We start from the raw sequence: 19,731 nt of genomic DNA, 5'->3' as shown, positions 1-19,731 counted from the left end.
TTATCTTATGTAACTAAAATTAAACTAATCAGTAGTGAAATAAAAATTATGAACATAATAAACTGTGCAAGTAAATTGAAGGAATAGCAATGAGTACCAGCTTTAGCTGATTATTTTATGGAACATCTAGAAAACCAACTCATTCATATCATTTGCCCTCAACCTCATATCTGGCATTGATTTGGTGATGAGCCTTTGCACTTTTGTCCTATTTACTACAATTTCTTGATAAATTCCTTAGATCTCATTGTCAAATTCACTATTGCATGTGATTCCAACAATAGCCTTCCCTTTTTGGATACCTCAATAATTTCTATTCCTATAGACAGTACTGAATTTGCTGTTTATAGAAAACTTTCCTTTACTGTTAGATAGATCTGTCTTCACATCTTTTCCAAATTCTACATCAGTTTGGTGTAGGGTGTTAAGAGTGTGAAAATTGTTAAATTTAATGACTGTAAAGGGCCAGCAAATAAAATGAATAGAATTCTACACCATCACTACCTTAATGCTACTTTTTAAACCCTTATGAAATTAAAACACATATTCAACTCCTCCAAGGCCGCCCTCCCTCCCCCAACCACTCTGGGTCCAGCCTTTTGTATGTGTAAATGCAGGTGTATGACATGAGAGCATACAAGGGAGGGGGTGATAAAATATATATATATATTTTTTTTTAATTAAATCTACCAAGATAAAATCTACAAATTTTTAGCATTATTGTTTAGTATAATCCACTGCTTTTTCAAACATCTGGTTAAATCTTTCTGTAATCACTAGGAATTATTGCCTTTTTGGTCCTTCAACAAAATAATAATAACTTGAAGTCCAGACTTGGTAAAGGTTGTGAAGTAGAATTTAAAATTCAGTTTATTGGATTGTGTCAATGGTGTAGGGTGTTAAGAGTGTGAAAATCATTAAATTTAATGACTGTGAAGGACCAGCAGATAAAACTAATAGAATTTATCTTTTCATTGCTTCCATTGAAATTATTTCTGTCAAAAGGAATCCTTTTGCATTATGACAGTCAAGTTGTATTATTGATGGAAAAGTTTTTTTTACAGTAGCCATCTGCATTTACCATTGTTCTTCCACTTTTAAATATGTGTACTTTCTTTGACTTTTATACTTCACTATGTTGCATTAACATTATTAACATTCTTCTGTAAACTGAGTTATCTCATAGCTACTAGGCTAACTGTGCGGACTCTCTGTACACTACTGATATGTAAATATCAGTCACATACTCAAATTCGATTGTGTGTGTTTTGTTTACTAATGGTGTATTTGGAAAATGAAGCTTTTATTTTTATTAACTAAAAATCATGTTCTCACATGCTATATTATTCTTACATATAATTTGCCTTTATTTTAATGCAAGGATCAGAATGTTGAGTTAGCAAACATTAAAGTCAAATTATTCAGTTATTTACTCATAACATGTTAAGAGATTCTCAAGATTATTTTTAATTGCAGTAATTCATATCTTTGAAAGGGCACTGCAACATATTTTATTTATTTTATTTTTATTTTAGAGTTCCAGTTTTAAGCAGGAATTGCTATGATGTTATATTTAGGATTGTGGAGATGGGTGTGGCCTTATGGTTTCCATGTGTTCTTTGGAATTGTGTGCGGTAAGTTTATTGATATCTTATTTTTAAAAGAAATAAAATAATTCTTTATTCTCCTAAGACAGTTGGTTTTGTTTACTGATTAGAAAGTTCTAATACATGGTAAATTTCATGATATCTGAACCACCAGAAGAGCTACTCCAGATTATCAGCCTTCTGATTGACTATTTTATTTGTATTTCATCCATGAAAAGTTATAAACTTGTTGTAGATAGGTCTTCAGATTAGATACTTTCGAAACCCTGCTTTAAGATTAAACAACGAACTTTCAACAGTAATTCAATCAATAATTCTATCTGTTTGATTATAATTTTTTTCTTTTATTTGTGAGAGACTGATTTTTGAAATATTCAGTATATGAGTTAATTTAAATTTCAAGGTGGAAAAAAAAGTGACAATTATATGAATTGTACTTGCATTGGATGCTTACGTTTGATATCAGACAATTCCAGGCAAGCCTTTGTAGCTTGGTTGGAATGATCTAGGTTCTAATCCCATCTATGACATGAAGGGAACTTTATTAGGGCTTTTCAGTCAAAGTTGAGTTAGCTGGTCTTGTGCGGTGGTAGAGGGTTTTTTCTGCCAGAAATTTAGGTTTTTGTCCTCGCAGGTAAGCTCACCATCTTTCTACTCCATATTATGGATCTTAGAGAGAGAACCATAATAGGCAACTCCTGGATGGAGATGACACTTAACAGGACATAATTCAAGAACAAGAACTAGGTAGTGACTTGCCCAGAGGCACAATGATATGAACAACTTTGTTTTGTAATGTTTCTGTACAGAATGCAACTAGAAATTACTGTTTCTGAAGTTGCATTTTTTTCATTTAATAATGAAACTATTGGCCTCATATCTTTTAATCATTTTCTCTTGTATTTTTGCAGTATGAAAACTAGCTGCTTCATGTCATTTAATAAATTTATTATTATTATCTGAGACCCCCAAGGAGTCAGACTCATCAAGGGAGACTATAAATCACCCCAAAACCAGCTGTCATACCTTCCCTTAAATTCATTCACACTAGATGCACTCACTACCCCTACTATTCCACTCACTCACTGCTCTGTTAGAGAAAAACCTAGCTCTTACTCCTTTCTTGACTATGAACAAATTTAGCTTCCATGGATGTCCCCCCATCTTCTCTCTTCACCTTCCATATAACAAAAAATTTCATTTGTTGTTATATGGAAGGTTCTTGAATTATGTTCTGTTAAGTGTCATCTCCATCCAGGAGTTGACTATTATGGTTCTCTCTCTCTCTCTAAGATCCATAATATGCAGTAGAAAGATGGTGAGCTTACATGTGAGGGACAAAAACCTAAAAAACCAGATATCCTGTGACACCCATTCAAAAGTTTATAGACCACTATTATATCACCCCCTCTTTTTCCTGTTAACCAGAGTCTGTAATCCACATACTTGCAGTCTGTCCTCATAATCTAAATTCCATAATCTGGATATAATCTTTGTAACTCTTCTTTGCACCCTTTCCACAGATTCTTTATCCCCTTGGAATCTGGGAGACCAAATCTGCACACAGTAAATCCAGGTCTGGTTTTATCAAAGCCTTATAAAGAGACAAAATGACTTGCTTATCCTTACATGTCAAGGTTTGCTTCAACATTGCAGTTATCCTCTGAGCTGTATTTGCAACACTGCCGCACTGTGGGTAGGAGGCGCCTTGTGCAAAACTTTTTCGGTGCCCCCATAAAATAAGTTTCCATGAAAAATTTTTACGAAAAATTTTACTTTGTTAAAAGTACAAAACAGTTTATATGCATACATAAAAATAAATTTTATTTAACAATAGTAGAACATTGTAATCACTAAAATTCATTAATAAGGAATTTTTAATAATAAAAATTTTCAAAAATCCATCTTGCTTTAGCCGCCACAAAATTTTTAATATCTTTAATGTCTAATGAATCCATAATATTATTTTCAATTGATATAATTGATAAATCCGTTAGATGCTCTGCAAACATTGTTGACTGCAAATAATTTTTTATTAGTTTCAGTTTTGAAAAACTTCTTTCCCCTGATGCTACGGATACTGGTAATGTTAAATAAATAAGCATTACAATCGCAGTATTTGGAAATGTGTCGGTTAATTAATTTTTATATATAATTTAAAACATCCCAAGGAACCGACTCTATTTTAATAAAATATTGATAAATTTAAAGTCCTCGCTATGTTGTTTAAAGAGTATGAATCTTTCCATGACTGAAGTTATTGTTGTCTAAAATCGCGAAGAAAAAATTTTTATTTTAAAATTTTGTTTAGGATCGTGCTTTGTCTCATCTGATGCTTCGTAACCAAACATTTTTGTTTTTGTTATTTTGCGAATGTCTTGAAAAATAGGATCAATATTAAGATTGCTTGCTACTTCTTTTGCAGTTCTAATAATATTTTCAAAATATTGGTCTGTTCGGCAAGTATTTAATTCTTGTATAACATAATCAAGAATTTTGTAATTTTTCATATATCATATGTCGGATTTTTCATTATTTTGCTTGCAACATTTACAAGACTTAAGATTTCGTACCAAACATGAACAGAGCAAATAAATTTAGATGAATAAATCTTTGAAATTAAGTTGTCTTCCTGAATTCTAGAATCGATATCTTTAGTTTCTTCATCTTCCATAATATCAAAAAGAGCCTGGTAAATTTCCTTGATATTATTTTTAAGTGTCTTTATTGCTTCTACTCTACTTTCCCACCTAATAGCAGAAAGTGATTTTAAATTTAAAACACGAATATGTTTTTTTAATATAGCCCAACGCTTCACAGATATTTTAAAACATAATTATATAATTCCTCTATTACCCCCCAAAAAATTTACAGTTTCACAGGATATCTTAGCTGCATCATTAACTACCAAATTTAATGAATGAGCAGCACACAGAATTAAAAAAGCCCTTGAATTTATTTCAAGGATTTTTTTCTGCAGTCCATTATGTTTGCCTCTCATATTTGAACCGTTATCATATTCTTGGCCATGTAAATCCGAAATTTGTTAATATTCAATTTTAAATAATTTTTTATAAATTCAAATAGTCCTTGCCCAATGGTATCTTCTACAGATTGAAAACCCAAAATATGTTCATGAATTTCTGCTATATTTGTATCTTTATTTTGATTAACAAATCTAATAACAATGGATAATTGTTCTGTGTGGCTTGTATCCGGAGTAGTATCAAGCTTTAATGAATAACATTTCATCTCTTTAACCACTAAAATTTTTTGTTTTATAGCTTCAGAAATTATACGAATTATTTTATTTTGTATTTTATCACCTAAATAATGAGCAATGTTCCTTTTTTGTGATGTTTGAATGCGATGCAAGTGTTCTGGCATTATCGAATCAAATTTAGCAAGTTTCTACTAACTTTAAAAAATTGCCGTTATCATTTTCAAAAAGTGTTTGTGAAGAACTTCTAAAAGCTATACACTGTCTTGATAAATATTGTATTATGTAGATTAACCATTCTATAACAGATTGCCAATATTTTTTCTCATTTTCATATAATCTTTGTTGTGTGCAATCAATAATGCATTTCTTAATCAACGACATTTTAAGTTCGCTGTATTTTGAACAGTTTTTAATGTGTGCAGAACTTGTCTTGTATTTTTAGTATATGACTTAAATGTTGCCAATCGTTACAACTGTATTCGTTAATAAGTTGGGAATTTTGCCACCAAATATTTTGCAATAATAACAGAAAACAGAATTTCTAGATTCTGAATAAACTAAATAACTTCGTAAAGGTTTTTCTCTATTTGCTAAAGTTCGATAATAGTATGAATCAGAAAACTTGTGGCCAGATTCATCTTTGGGAAATTTTTTATTAACTACTTGATGCGGGCAATGCTCAACTAAACAATCTCTAACTTTGGTAGTTATATGATTTGCCCAAGTACCTGGATCATTAACGTTAAAATTTAAAGTAAAATTTGAAGTTTTGGGTTTCGCTGAATCGGAATCCAATATTTCTTCTGCTGCAACTTCTGTAGACAGTCCATTCAGGCTAGTTTCATTATCGCATGTAACATTTGTTTCTTCATAGTTATCTTGTGTCCTCTCTTTTTCTGTAGTAGACCTACATGGAGTATTTGCTTCATTAGAACTTTGTGTTCTTCATTTTTTATGCGGTCCTGAAGTTAAAAATTTATTCAGTGATCCAGCCAATTTGTTCCAGTTATTCTGTTTGCAATTGTCTTTTCATGTTTTGCACCAGATAACTTCTTTGGCTTTTTTTCCAACAACTAAGAGTTAACATAGTTGGTTAGACTTTAAAATAAGAGCGGTAAAAGTTGTGCGCCAAAATAAATAATAATTTCTGAAATTTCCCCTTACTTATTTTTTAAGATGAATGGCCCAAAACTGACTATTTTTTTTTTATTATAGAATTTGATTTTTCAGATGTTTGAATAATATGCTTACATTTTAAGTATTTTTTTTTAAATTAACATGTAGAGATATTAGCCACTGATTGATTTCTCTGTGATATTTATTTAATATTTTTTACATTCTGATAATTGTTTAATAATTAAGAAATTTCTGGAAAATTAAAATTATTTATTAAAGAAATTAGTAAAAGGACCCCAACCCCAATGTCTTCCAACCAGAACAAGAAGAAATGTATAAATAAATCTCTTATTGAAAGGTGTCTACCCAACATAACATGAAAATCTTTTGTTTTCAAAATAAGATAATTAACTAAAATGAAACAATTTAACTGATTTTCAAACTTAGCAAAAATATAATAGACATACTTACTTGACGTGAATAATAATCCAAATTCACAAAAAATTTACTAAACAACAATAAATATATTTTATAAAACAAAAGGCAACTGCACAGTAACATTGTAACGCACAAAATGAAATGATACAAAATAGATCAAAAAAAGTTTCAAGGAAGTTTCAGTATGTGTTAACAAACCTAGATCATCTAAAGAGTTTTATAGCTCATAAATAACATGTTTATTAATTTAAGTTGAGCCACGTCAGCCTGACGCACCGATAGTCTATCCCGCATATGTACGGGATTTTTAGCTATGGTCCCTCAACAACAACCCATATATATATACAGGATAATTGGTTAAGGGGTTAAGAAGAAAATAATAGGTAAATTTATGATAATGAAACGGTTATTTTTGACCACAAGAACTATAGGAGAGAATGACTACTGTTTGGGGTTTTTTTTTTTTTGGTCAAATATATTTATTTTAAACTAAGTTATACCAACTAGTTTTGCCAACGGTGGCTGCTGGCTTCATCAGGGTTAAAATTATATAAATGTAAGAACACTTAAACGCTAAAAAACTGTTTGCACTAAAACTATAAATAGACCAAACACAATTGCATTTTTATAAAAGCAGAAGAACGCGTACATCACACGTATAGCACGTGTATGATCTACTAGTTATTATATAGGAACGTTCTGTAGTTGGCAGCAAAATTTAATTCTGGCATGTTGAAAGATCTAGTAAGGGTCTTCCAGATCTTGGGCAGAATTAATCCTTGGTTTCTATTTAGGTTTTCTGCTGAACGGAGAACTTTTGTGGCTTCTTTTATCATTCGGGAGCGGAAATCCTCCTCTAAGTAGGGCATGGAACTTTTATCCCATTCTGTAACATGGTTAGTCCTAGCAAAATGAAAGGCTAACCCTGATTTGTCTTCTCTAATATTATTGAATCTCCTATGTGTTCCTTTTTTCTGATTTCAAAACTTCTTGAAGTCTGGCCAATGTACTTTAAGCCACACGAGCAGGGTATGTTGTAAACTCTAGCATATTTGAAAAAAGGATGACTATCTTTTGGAGATCTTAAGGATTGGCGAATGGTCTGTGAAGGTTTAAAAGCTACTCGTATTCCATGTGGCTTGAGGAGTTTAGCAATCTTATTAGAAACTGTCCCTGTAAACAGCATCACAATAGTAGAATTGTAATGTATATCTTCTGGTTGTCTTTGTGGGGGGGTCACAGAAAAGAATCTTGTGGATCAATTTCCTAGGATAACCATTCTTTGTAAGATTATTATTTATTATTTGACTATATAAAGTTCGGCGATTCCAAGTGTAAACAAATACCTGGATAGTGCAACACCTGATCACTATTCTTGGTATTTACCCATAATGTGAACTTAGCTCCTAGGAGCTGTATTACTGTTCTACATTATGAGAGAAGGTCACTATCCAGACCGGTTTCAACTTTTATTGAGGTCTCATCAGTGAGTAGGTAGACCTAGTTAATACCAAGTTTGTAGTGACCAGAACTTGCATCCCTTCTATGAGAATTGCCAAGAAGGTGTCCTAATAAATTACTAATTATATGAAGAGCCAAAGGCTTCAATTCGGTGACATAAACTTATTTAAGTTAAGGGATATTACATCCCATGTTGTTTCATCCCATGTTGCCGAATAAGAAACTATATAAATTTCGCTGAATAAGAAACTCAAAGAGTTTCTTATTTGGCTAAGAAACAATATGGGATGTAATATCCCTTAACTTAAATATGTTCATGTCGCCAAATTGAAGCCTTTGGCTCTTCATATAATTAGTAATTTATTAGGACACCTTCTTGGCAATTCTCATAGAAGGGATGTAAGTTCTGTTTGCTACAAACTTGGTATTAACTAGGTCTACCTACTCACTGATGAGACCTCAATAAAGGTTGAAACTGGTCTGGGTAGTGACCTTCTCTCATAATGTAGAACAGTAATACAGCTCCTAGGAGCTAAGTTCACATTATGAGTAAATACCAAGAATAGTGATCAGAGCTTGCTCCACGCTTACTATGAGTTGCTTCAGTTTGCACTACCAAATGGGTCAGGTGTTGCACTATCCAGGTATTTGCTTACGCTTGGAATTGCCGCACTTTATATAGTTTCTATATTCGGCATAAAACTTTTTGAGTTTCTTATTCGGCTAAGAAACAATATGGGATGTAATATCTCTTAACTTAAATATTTTTATTTATTTTTTTACCTAATTTAGAAATCTTGCTTCAGAAAAATAACAACTAAGGACACTCACAAACAACTTTTTCAAGACACTTCATTCTTCCAATAAGTGGAGTGGTGGTCTCACACCAGGCACTGAAGTTCATTTCCAAACTTAAGACATTTACAACTCCATGCCTGTAGTGGGATTTGAACCTGCTACCCATTCGTAGGAGAGCAGTGAAAATATTCACTTGGCCAGCCTGTCTGGCATGAACCAGGTGTAAACACTACCTTTTCAAAATGTAGAAGAAATTATATAAAGTTTGACCAGCACTTGTTGCAGTTGCAAGTTAGTTTTCAGTAAGGAATAGGAGATCATGCTTGAATGTTGGTAAGTGATGGTACTCATCATTTGTTTGTTTTGATGGATTTTATGGATTTTGTATAAATTTTTGTTTTTTTGATTTTATTTATTTTTTCTTTATGATATTTTTGTGGCAGTTTTTTTAAATCCTCTTTATCACTACTGCTTCTCCATGATGTTGAAGGAGAACAGTTGAAGATTACAGATATGTAGTATTGGTTTGTACATTCAGATACATTATCATAGAGAGGACTTCTTCTGCTGACCTTTATGACTTCAACAGTGTTCCTGCACTCCACCATATCAAACTCCTTCTGGGCATGATCACACAGAGAATAGCTGCAGATGTGTTATGCATTAGATTTGATCTTGCATACTATTCCGTAGTTTGTTTTCACTATATTCACTATATACTAGTATAGTATAAATCAGTGATTGCAAACCTATGACACGTGTGTCAGCACTGACACACTTGAGGGTTTCAGGTGACACACCTTGGATGTTGAAAAATATTGGTATTCTGATGAAAAAACTAATTTCAGTAATTTCAGTTTATTAAATTAATTGTATAATATGAATTCATAGATTGTATATCAATGTCCTATTAAATAAATAGCCTAATATGATAAGTCACCATCTATGATTATGTAGTTAAATTTATAATACATGTATGCAAGTGGCACATCAACAACGTCAATATTTAAAAAAAAAAGATGTTTGACACACCTGGGTAAAAAGGTTCACCATCACTGGTATAAATTATAATTCATGCTGTATTATAATATAAAAATTACTGAACCTGTATAAAATTAATAGAACTTGACATTATTAGCATTCAGAAATATGTTAACATGGTTAAGATGTGATGTTGCGATTACTTAAATGAGATGAAAGGTCAGCAAAAGATGTATGAAGGAAAAATAGACAATAAACCGAGATTAAGATGTGGTAACCATGACTGATTTGGGGCTTGTTTGGCTCAAGTAACCATGTCTCAAATATTTTCTTCTCTTGTTCATTGATCTCAATACATAAATATCAGTCTTCTCTTATTAAAATGTTACATTTCATTATGATAAAATCATAAAACAACAAAAATAAAGTAAAAATACAAACCTTGCTAAGCTCAATGTGAATGCATAGTTACTGAACTGCATATATATATATATATATATATATATATATATATATATATATATCTATGCGCTCAGGGATTAGATTATTGTTTGTGACTCAGAATTTTTGCTGTTATGGCTGTTCTCTGCAAAAGGTTCCTAATCTTAATGGATTGATGCAGTTTTCAGTAGTTTAGAAAGTATAAATGCAAGAGCTGACCATATTGGTAACCCGAGTGTTGATAGGAATTATAATCATGCAATTTTGATTGTTGCATCTGGAAAAGTTTTTCCACATTTTCTTTGAAATTACATTTTTATAATTAATACAGTGGTTCTTCACTTAGTATTCATTCAATATCTGGCTCCTATTATATGTTTTGTGTTAGTTTTGCTGATAATGATGAGACAGCAGTCAGTAATATTGAATTACCAGTTAACAGATGTGAATGGTTTATAATAATATTTTTATTTAATTATTTATTTATTTTTTTTTATGTTTCTCTCATCCCTGAAAGGTTATTTTGTAAACATATAGTACATTTTGTATTGTGGGTGAGCTTAGGGTTTTTTATATATATATATATATATATATATATATATTTGTATTTTTCATTTATTATTTTAAACAGTGGAAACCCTGCTCTAGAAACTAAACATGGAACTTTTTCAAGACAATCACAAACAAAATCTTAATCCTTGCCCATGGCAGAATTCAAACCCACAGCTTGTTTTTTAGAGCAGAGATTATTTGACAAGTTTCCAGCCAAACAGGGCTGGCAACTTGTCAAGTAGTGAGTAATATGGCTGTTAAATGGCCAGGTATTATGCCTGTTATGATTTCTTTTCAGTGCATTTCTGAAGAAAATTTGGGAAAAAATGTTGAGATATGAGCAGTTTTTTTTTGAAAGCGGTATAAGTCCATTTTTGGAAAAAAACGAGTCAATGAAAGTTTTAATGAGACATAGACGTCCTCTTTTTATATTTTTAATAACACAGTCAATGGTGTACAATAACCTCATAAATTAATCAAAATTTATTAACGTTTGCCAATATTTTCTTAGTTGATTCAAACGTAAACCCTTAAAGATCTCAATGTATGAATAAAAATTGACTTATACCACTTTCAAAAACAATGGCTCTTGATAATGAAATAAAATTATTTGTGGATTATCACAAATTAACACACTTTAGTAGTGCTGATTATTCCCATCAGAAACTTCCCATTTCATTGTGAAGTATTGTTTTCAGTTTTCTTTATTCTTACTTTCTAAAATATTTTGTTAATTTTCATTTATACAGAAATCATATCTTTGTATGTATAGAAAAAACAACCTCTTGTACAACATCAGATTGTCTTTTCCACCTTGTTTTGTAAACTTATCTCTTCTCATCTGGTTGCTTGATGGTGTGCCAGTAGCTAGTCCGTGCTGACCTGTCATTGATCATTCAACAGAAATAACCAGTTTATAGGATGAAGCAGAAAATATGTGGCTGGGTATCATGTGAATAATGTATGCCGTTTTGTTATGTCACAGCATATAATAGATTTTTGATCTTTTTAAAATGAGATAGCACAGAAAAAAATGTCAATTTTTGCTGAAGTTTAATCTGTTGATGATAAAGTATAAATAACTATCAGTAACTATAAATAATGTTCTCCCCTGCCCCAGTTTTCCCATAAGTAAACCCTTCCCCTTCCCTCCAAAAAAAGTAATATAATAATAATAATATATATATATATATATATATATATATATATATATATATATTATTATTATTAAAATAAACCCGGGTTTCCAATTTATTCTTCCAGCGTCAAAACACCCCCACGCTCCCTTCCCCCTTGTTATAAACAACCTTCAGCAGGAACATGGAATTTGAAGACATCTTAGTATCAAAACAAGATATGTACAAAATTTTTCCTCCTCTTTTATTCTGCTATAATTGCCTTCAATACTTACCCATAATGTCCTAAAATATATATATATAAATTTTTTTGAGTAAAAATAGCCAATGTATTTAAAATAAGGGACACTCCTAAACAAAAACATGCTATAATAGCCGTAATAATAATAATAGTGTTTAAGAGGAGTAGCATGGGAATTTTCCCAGAAACAATACCTAATAACTATCAATAATGTATAATTGGTAACAAGTTTTCATCCTTTTGAATATGTTGCTCTTAAAATGTCACATGCTGCTAAATTTTAATCTACTAATTAAACAGGAGGAAAACATCGTCACTTTGTAATATAGACGTAGACATACTGGCCACTAAATTAGAAACCTTTTATGCAGATGTACTTTAACATCAGTTATGCAGCATATATGCAGAATACTTGGTCTGTCTGTGTCACCAAGTGTTCTTGGAACTATTTAAGAATGCTGCTGTTCAGTAATCATCAATAGTATTCACAGATCACATTGGGGAAAAACAAAGCATAATTATGAGTTTGATAAAGGGCTTATTGTGGGTGCCTGTCTGACTGGATCCATGATTTTGAAAACAGCAGAGCTGACTGGTTACTCAAAAAGGTGAGAATATTCTGGGTGTTTAGCCAGTGGAAAAATAACTGACATTGCTTGACTAAGTGTGGTCCTAACAGTGTAACAGTGGTCCTAAGACAGTCTGTCAGGAATGAGATCACATTCATCTGAGAAGACTTGTACAGACAAACAGAACTTCCTGTGTGCAACAATTGACAGAAGCATTTAATGAAGGCTCTTCCTGACCCATATCTCACCGAACTATGCACAGAGAATTGAAGAGGATTAGTATTGGCAGTCGCATGCCTGTATAGAAATCACAGATTTTTGCATAAGAACCAGAGAGTTTGTCTTTGGTGGTAGTTGGAACACCATGACTGGTAGCTGTAAGACTGGAAGAAAGTCGTGGTCTGATGATAGGCAAAGAGTTTGTGGGAATCCCCTGAAGCATTGAACCCAGCTTGCTTTGTAAGCACAATTCTAGTTTCTGGAGGTGGTATCACGGTATGGGGCATGTTCTGTTGGTACGGAATGGGTCCCCTGATATTGCTGGAAGGTCAAGTGTAGGAATATCTGAACATTATTGCTGATCAAGTCCATCCTGTAATGTTGACTTTTTAACCAGCAGGTAACAGTTGTTTCATGGATGACAGTGCTACTGTCCATCACACAAGAACTGTTCAGCAGTGGTTCAGCAAGCGTGACGGTGACTTCCACCACAAAGCCCAGATCTGGACCCTATTGAGAATGTATGAGACATGTTATAAAAACAGATCCATGTGCAAAGTCCTCTTCCATCAAATATGAGCCATTTAAAGGACTGTGGTGAGTGCCAGGTATGTTGTAGACATAGATGCAGTCTATCCCTTGTAGAATCTATGCCAAACCATACTAGTGCTGTAATTTGGGCTAAAGGAGGTCCAGCACAGTATTAAATAAAAGTTTCTAATTCTATGGCCAGTATGTGTATAATGATATAAAATCTTTATTTTTCTTTTGGTAGATTATATGTATTTTTAATCTTTCTAAAATGTGTTTCCAAAATTTATGATTTTAAATATATTTTAGACCAGAACAACTGTGGATTTTGAATCCACGTAAAATTCTGAAGAAACTGGAAACATATAAGCAGGTGCAACCATGTGAAGCAGAAGCTCTTGTTTCGGTTTCAAAAATTATTGTGAAAACAGGTATGTGATTTGTTTATTTTGGTTGGGGGAGGTCCATAAATCATAATTTTTATGCAACAGCTTTAAGCTCTTATATCCTTTTGAATTTGTTCTAAATAACCATTGTGTAAATATAATATTTTTATTGTTCTTCCAGTTATTCCAATCCCTCATTCTTTGTATTTCATTGACATTAATTTAGCACCACAAACAATCTATGGAGAATTTGCAGTGATGTTTCAGATATCTGCAAATATATGCAATGATTTAATCAGTCTGTTGTGGAGATTATGCCATTGAAAATTTTCTTCTTTTGTGACAGACATTGAAGATTTAAAAGGACCTGTAAAGTTTGACCTTCACCAATGCACCATGAAATGTTGAAACAGTGTGAATAAACTAACAGTCTCAGCAAAGACTATAAAGAAATGTCAGTGGCATGTAGCTTCAAAGTAGCTATCATTGAAGTAGTGTAGCTACATTGTTGCCTCGTTGAGGCAACAATGTAGTTTCTTCTCTTCCTTTGTGCTAATGTGGACCGGACCTTTCTTCAGAGGACTCAATAAAAATAAATTCTTTACATCAAACATAAAATCATGGCTGAATTGCAATCACATAGTTATTACTCATAAACTTGAATTCCATCCATAGAGAATAATGCTTTACATTTGGTGGGACATAAGAGGACTGATTGACTTAATTTCTGAATTGATATCAGCACTGTTTGAAAAATTTTGTGTTGGCTCTTAGTCGGGAAAATATTTTACTTGTGAGATCTTAACCTAGATGTAACTCTACCATGGTTGTCTGATATATATCATAGTCATATGTTTCATCCTGGATCTCATCAATTTATAAGTTTGTGTTAATGCTATAGCTCAGAGGTCGGCAAAACAGTGCCAACGGGCGCCATGGCACCCACAGGAAATTTTTAGTGCGCCCTCAGAGAAATTATTGTAAACTGCTTTGGAGCTCGCAGCGGTAATTTTGGGGCGTAGATCGCAGAGATACATTCATTACTAGTATGTGCTAAAATGCAAGAAAACAAAGAAAAAACACTGCAAATATATACGTGATGGTACAAATTAAGTGAATATTGAATCCAACATTATTTCATAGCCGAATATAGAAACTACAAGAGTTTCATGCCAAATATAGTAGGGTAGTGAGAAGCAGTCACATTAATAACTAGATGACGTCAACAACTCAAGCTACTTAAGACTTATACAAACTACTTACTCGGGTGCTCGCATCTGATCTGACAGATACATGCTAATCGTTAACATGAATATTCTTTAACCGTTAAAGAATATTCATGTTAACAATTTGCATGTATCTGTCAGATCAGTTGCGAGCGCCTTGCTTTATCAATCATAATGGCAAATGTATTTGTTTATTATGCAATAATAGTGTGGCTATTTCTAAAAAAAGTAATATAAAAAGACATTTCAAAACCATTCGTACCAATTGTAATTTTAAGTTTAATTATTTAAATCAGGAGGAGTCGGCAACACGCCGTCCCCGAGTGTCATGGCACCTGCAGTATTGCGCCCTTTGTATTAAAAAGGTTGCCGACCACTGCTATAGCTAATTCTTACTTGTACATGAACACTGGCTAACTACCAGCGTCTGTCTGGATATTAAAATTTAGAAAGTCAAAGTATTTATTTTCCTAAAATATTTCTTTATATTGATTCCAATTCCTAAGTAGTGTGTTTTTGATTGTTTCTGAATTGCTGCTGTATCATATGACGTCACCGGCCCTGTCCATCTGACAGTATTTTGAATCCATTCAGAATTCAGATTTACACTAATGCAGTTATATGCAAATTATTTTATTTTAATAAATTTTTATGATACTGTGAATGTTTTTAATGTTTGTTTATAATAGCAGAGAATAAATTGTTAGTTTTTTTTTGAATGCAAGTGTAAGCAGAAATGTAGCAAATAATGGTATCATTATATTTTCTTTCATTAACTTTCTAAGTTTAATATCCATTATTAATGTTCATATTATATAACTGGATAAGAAATAAGCTAATTACTGCAGTCCTCTCATATCTATATTTGATCTTGCTGTGTCCTGATTAACTGGTTGCCTCATGGTATGACTGAATGCTCAATAAAGCTAATGCTTGTGTATCCTTTTCTCTCATTAGTTGTATTTCACTACAACAAAATTGATGATAATCACGAAAACAGATATTTGTAATGGCTATCATTCAATTTAATAAGTCAGGTAAAAATACAAAAGACTATTTGCAAAAAAAAAAAAAAAACAGAATTGGCATTACGTAAATAAAACTGTTGATTAAACCAAAATTCCTTTTTTAATTTTTACTCATCAACTAAAAGTTCTTGCTCATCATGAACAAAAAGGCAGATACAGGTATTTTTCAGGTCCTGTATATCAGTCATTGACTTCTAACCTGATGCAATTTTTATGAATTGGTCACCCCACTACATCAACAATTGGGTCAGTTAAACTCAGTTTCTTTATAAGAAATATTTGTCATTGGACAGTAGTAAGCATCTTCACAACAGTGCCTTTCCTCGTATGCATTTGATGGCATTTTGGCTCATCAAAAATGCCATGCTCAATATTGTACCCATGGGTCTCTGTTCCACTCATTCAAAAACATCCTAAGATTTGGAAAATTTTCAAATTTTAGGAAATTTTTTGAAGTACAGGAGTTTTCCAAATTATCTGTACTGTTAAACCAGTTTGGATACCATTCCTTCCTTCTGGATTATGAAAGAACTACAATTTGGCACTTGGTGTTTTTTGTAAATATATCAAACTTAGAGAACTGCATTCTTTTAGGTGCTTATTGGCCATGGAATCTTGTGGATGGTGGTGGCATCCTCTTCTGCCCAGGTAGTGTTGTGTAGTGCAGATGTTGGAGTGTGCAGTTGGCTTCATGTTTTTTTTTATAAGGGGATATATGGACATTTAGAGGAAAATGCAACTAGAAAACATACAAATTTATTAAAAAATGCAGTTAGAAAAGGTGTAACGTTTTGAATTTTTTTACAAATATGGATAGGCATTTTAACAAAAAAAAAAGGTGTTTTCTGTATGCTTTTTCTAAATTCACTTTCATTTAGAGAAAGCATTAAGTTGCTTCCTGTATATCTTCTAGTTGCATTTTTTTTTTCTAAATTCCTATTTATATCTGTGTAAAAAAAAAAAAAAAAAAAAAAAAAAAAAAAAAAAAAAAATACATGATTTCTAATTGTGCTTTACTAATTTTGCATGTTTCTAGTTGGACATTTTCTCTAACTCATCTATATCTCCTTATTTAAAAAAAAAATCTTATTGCATGCTTTGCATTTTACATTTCATATGAAGCTGAACAAAACTTTATCTAGAGCAGGCTTCTGGTGTAAAAAGAATAAATAAAAAATATAAAAATAAATAAATAAAATATTAAGAAAAAATTAGATTCCTTAGCTTTCTTACAGCATTGATGGTGCTATAGGTGTATAACCTTTCATGGGTTTGAGACGCATTTAAAAAAAAAAAAAAGTGTATGAAAGAAATTTTGGAGCACAACCTTAAGTCAAAAAACAACAACCCAAAGGATTTTAGGTTCGTTGTTTGACTTAAGAGTACAGATGTTTGTGAAGTGGATGTGGAAGCATTTATTTATTTATTGATAGATTTTTGGTTATATTTTTGATATTTTCTTTCTTCATCAAAATATATTTGATAATTTGTTTCTTTGTGGGCTAACATTAGATTTTTTCCTGACTTCAGTGTTACTGAATTTTTTTAATGCCATTTTTGTGCTTGGTGAAATCAGATAGCTAACAAATTGTATGCATTGTGGAAATGAAAGATTCATGGACTTGGTTCTCATACAGGGAGTATTCAGTCTTCTGTCGTGGTTTGTGACAGTGTTTGCCTTTATACTGCTATACTTGCCCGCCCACCCCTCCTCCAGGCATGAGCTAGCAGAATAAATGCCTTTAGAATTATTCTTCTGGTCTCATGTATATTGTTAGTAACTGTACTGCTTTACTACTGTATCCTCAAATACAGGAGGTATTAGTTTTCAAGTTCATTAGTATGTTAGGCATTCTCACAATAGGTGGGCATGCCTTACACGTAAGAAAGGAGGAGGGGAACAAAAACTAGTGACCAAATATGGTAGTAAACACTTCAAGCTTTCAGTAAGCAAGGTGATGGTGCTTCACAAAGGATTCAAGTCATCGCCACCTAGAAAATACACAGCAGATATTATATATAGAAAAACCCCATTTATATAACCCATTCTTCTAATGTTGCTTTTTATGAAAGCTTAATCAGAAGTTTGGTATAATAAGTGCTCTCAGAAACTTGGAGTTCCATAGCTTATTCATTATCAGTGATGATGCCCTTTGGTCAGAAAGACACTGGTTTTTGAATTCTGTCTAGGATGCAAAGAACCTTTTTAAGGGCTTTGCAACTGAAGGTGAATTAACCAGTCTTCTCATACATTCTGTCTAGGATGCAAAGAACCTTTTTAAGGGCTTTGCAACTGAAGGTGAATTAGCCAGTCTTCTCATACAGGAGTTGGTAGGATTTCCCCTCTGCAAACTCATTTTTATTTTATTTTATTTTTTATATATATATAAAAAAAGAGAATCCTTATAAACTCGATGAGTTATACAGGCTTTTATAAACATCTTTGAACAGGGTGAGATAGCCTTCCTTTTTTTAATAACCAATTCCACACCCAAGAGTTTGCAAAACCTGTAGTGCATCAGTATATGTATGTTCCCTGATATATACAAACTGTCAGATTGATTTTCATGAAGTTGATGTCAGTTAGGACTGAAACCATACCATATTCATCCTGCAAAACAAACTATTCAGAGCACTTGCAGTTAACAGGTGTAATATACTGTCCTCGTAGCCTTAGTTATTTCGGCTATAACTCCAAATAGACTAAAAAAAAAAAAAAACGTGCATATTACTAAACTGATAAAATAATATATTTGCTATATTTAGTATATGTAATCCTAATGATGACAGCAGGATCTTTATTAGTAGTGAAATATGGCAGTTTTAGTGTGTTTTACATTATGAGAGAATATTAAGGTTAGTGATGGAGCTTGCTCCACCTTTGCTTGGAGTTGCTCTGGTGTTGTAGTGATCACTTACACTTGGGCTCAGCGATAGTTTTTTCGGCATGAAACTCTATGGATTCGATGGATTTCGATCTGAGTTTCGTACCCGGCTATAAAATGAAACGGGATTTACCATCTCCCTTTAACTTAACTTATGTCACCGGTAAAATAGCCTTTCGGCTTATCAAAGGCCTGATTAGTTTTTAAGGTGATTTTTTAAGAGTTTTTAATGTAAAATTATTACATTAAAAATTACTAGAAACACAAAGACACGAGAAATTAATATTTATTAGTAATCCCATCTGGTAATCCAGTTCCTTAGATATTGCTTTGTCTAAATGTCCTGTTGGTAAATTTGAACACACTCGACACTGATATTGGTATATTTGCCTTGTTAACTGTAATTTTACTCCTGATTTTAGTGGTTTTATTTGGGATAGCCTTGCTTTTTTTTTCAGTATTCAATTTCATACCCAAGAGGTTGCAAAATCTATAGCACATCGGTGTTATGGGTGACACTGATGTAGGTATATGCAAAACTGTCAGATTACTCATGATAGATTATTGATATTTTTATGATGTTAATGTCAGTGAAGATTGAAACTATTCTGTGTTGATATAATTGCTTCATTTTAGATGTGATAATAGCATTCTCTCCTTCTTTTGTGTCTTTTTTGATACCTTTGTTCTTGTTCATTTAGATTTAAGCTCTTCATCAGAAAAAATTTCAGAATGCTGGATTTGTTATGATGCAGAGCGAACAGATGCTGGAACTTTGATACAGCCCTGTAACTGCAAAGGGGATGTATCAGTTGTGCATCATGAATGTCTCAAGAAGTGGCTAATAGAGGTAAGAAATTATATATTTGCACTTGTAACTATATTTGAATAAC

General features: G+C 32.3%; 1 protein-coding gene across 2 annotated transcripts in view; it reads left to right on the top strand.

Annotated features, from left to right (window-relative positions):
* The window catches only part of LOC150110664 (uncharacterized), a 253,724-nt gene that overhangs the window by 182,718 nt on the left and 51,275 nt on the right, over window positions 1–19,731 (top strand). For both annotated transcript variants that reach the window (XM_090400164.1, XM_090400172.1), the window contains 3 exons: window positions 1,536–1,634; window positions 13,623–13,744; window positions 19,540–19,688. In XM_090400164.1, the coding sequence (XP_090256290.1) occupies window positions 1,536–1,634; window positions 13,623–13,744; window positions 19,540–19,688 (370 nt within the window). The remainder of the gene's footprint in view (window positions 1–1,535; window positions 1,635–13,622; window positions 13,745–19,539; window positions 19,689–19,731) is intronic.

This window comes from Typopeltis vanoorti, chromosome 1 (genome assembly GCF_054136105.1).
Source record: "Typopeltis vanoorti isolate ZY-2024b chromosome 1, IOZ_Tvanoo_1.0, whole genome shotgun sequence".
In the NCBI taxonomy this organism is placed as follows: domain Eukaryota; kingdom Metazoa; phylum Arthropoda; class Arachnida; order Uropygi; family Thelyphonidae; genus Typopeltis; species Typopeltis vanoorti.
This window is presented reverse-complemented; position numbering and strand designations above follow the sequence as displayed.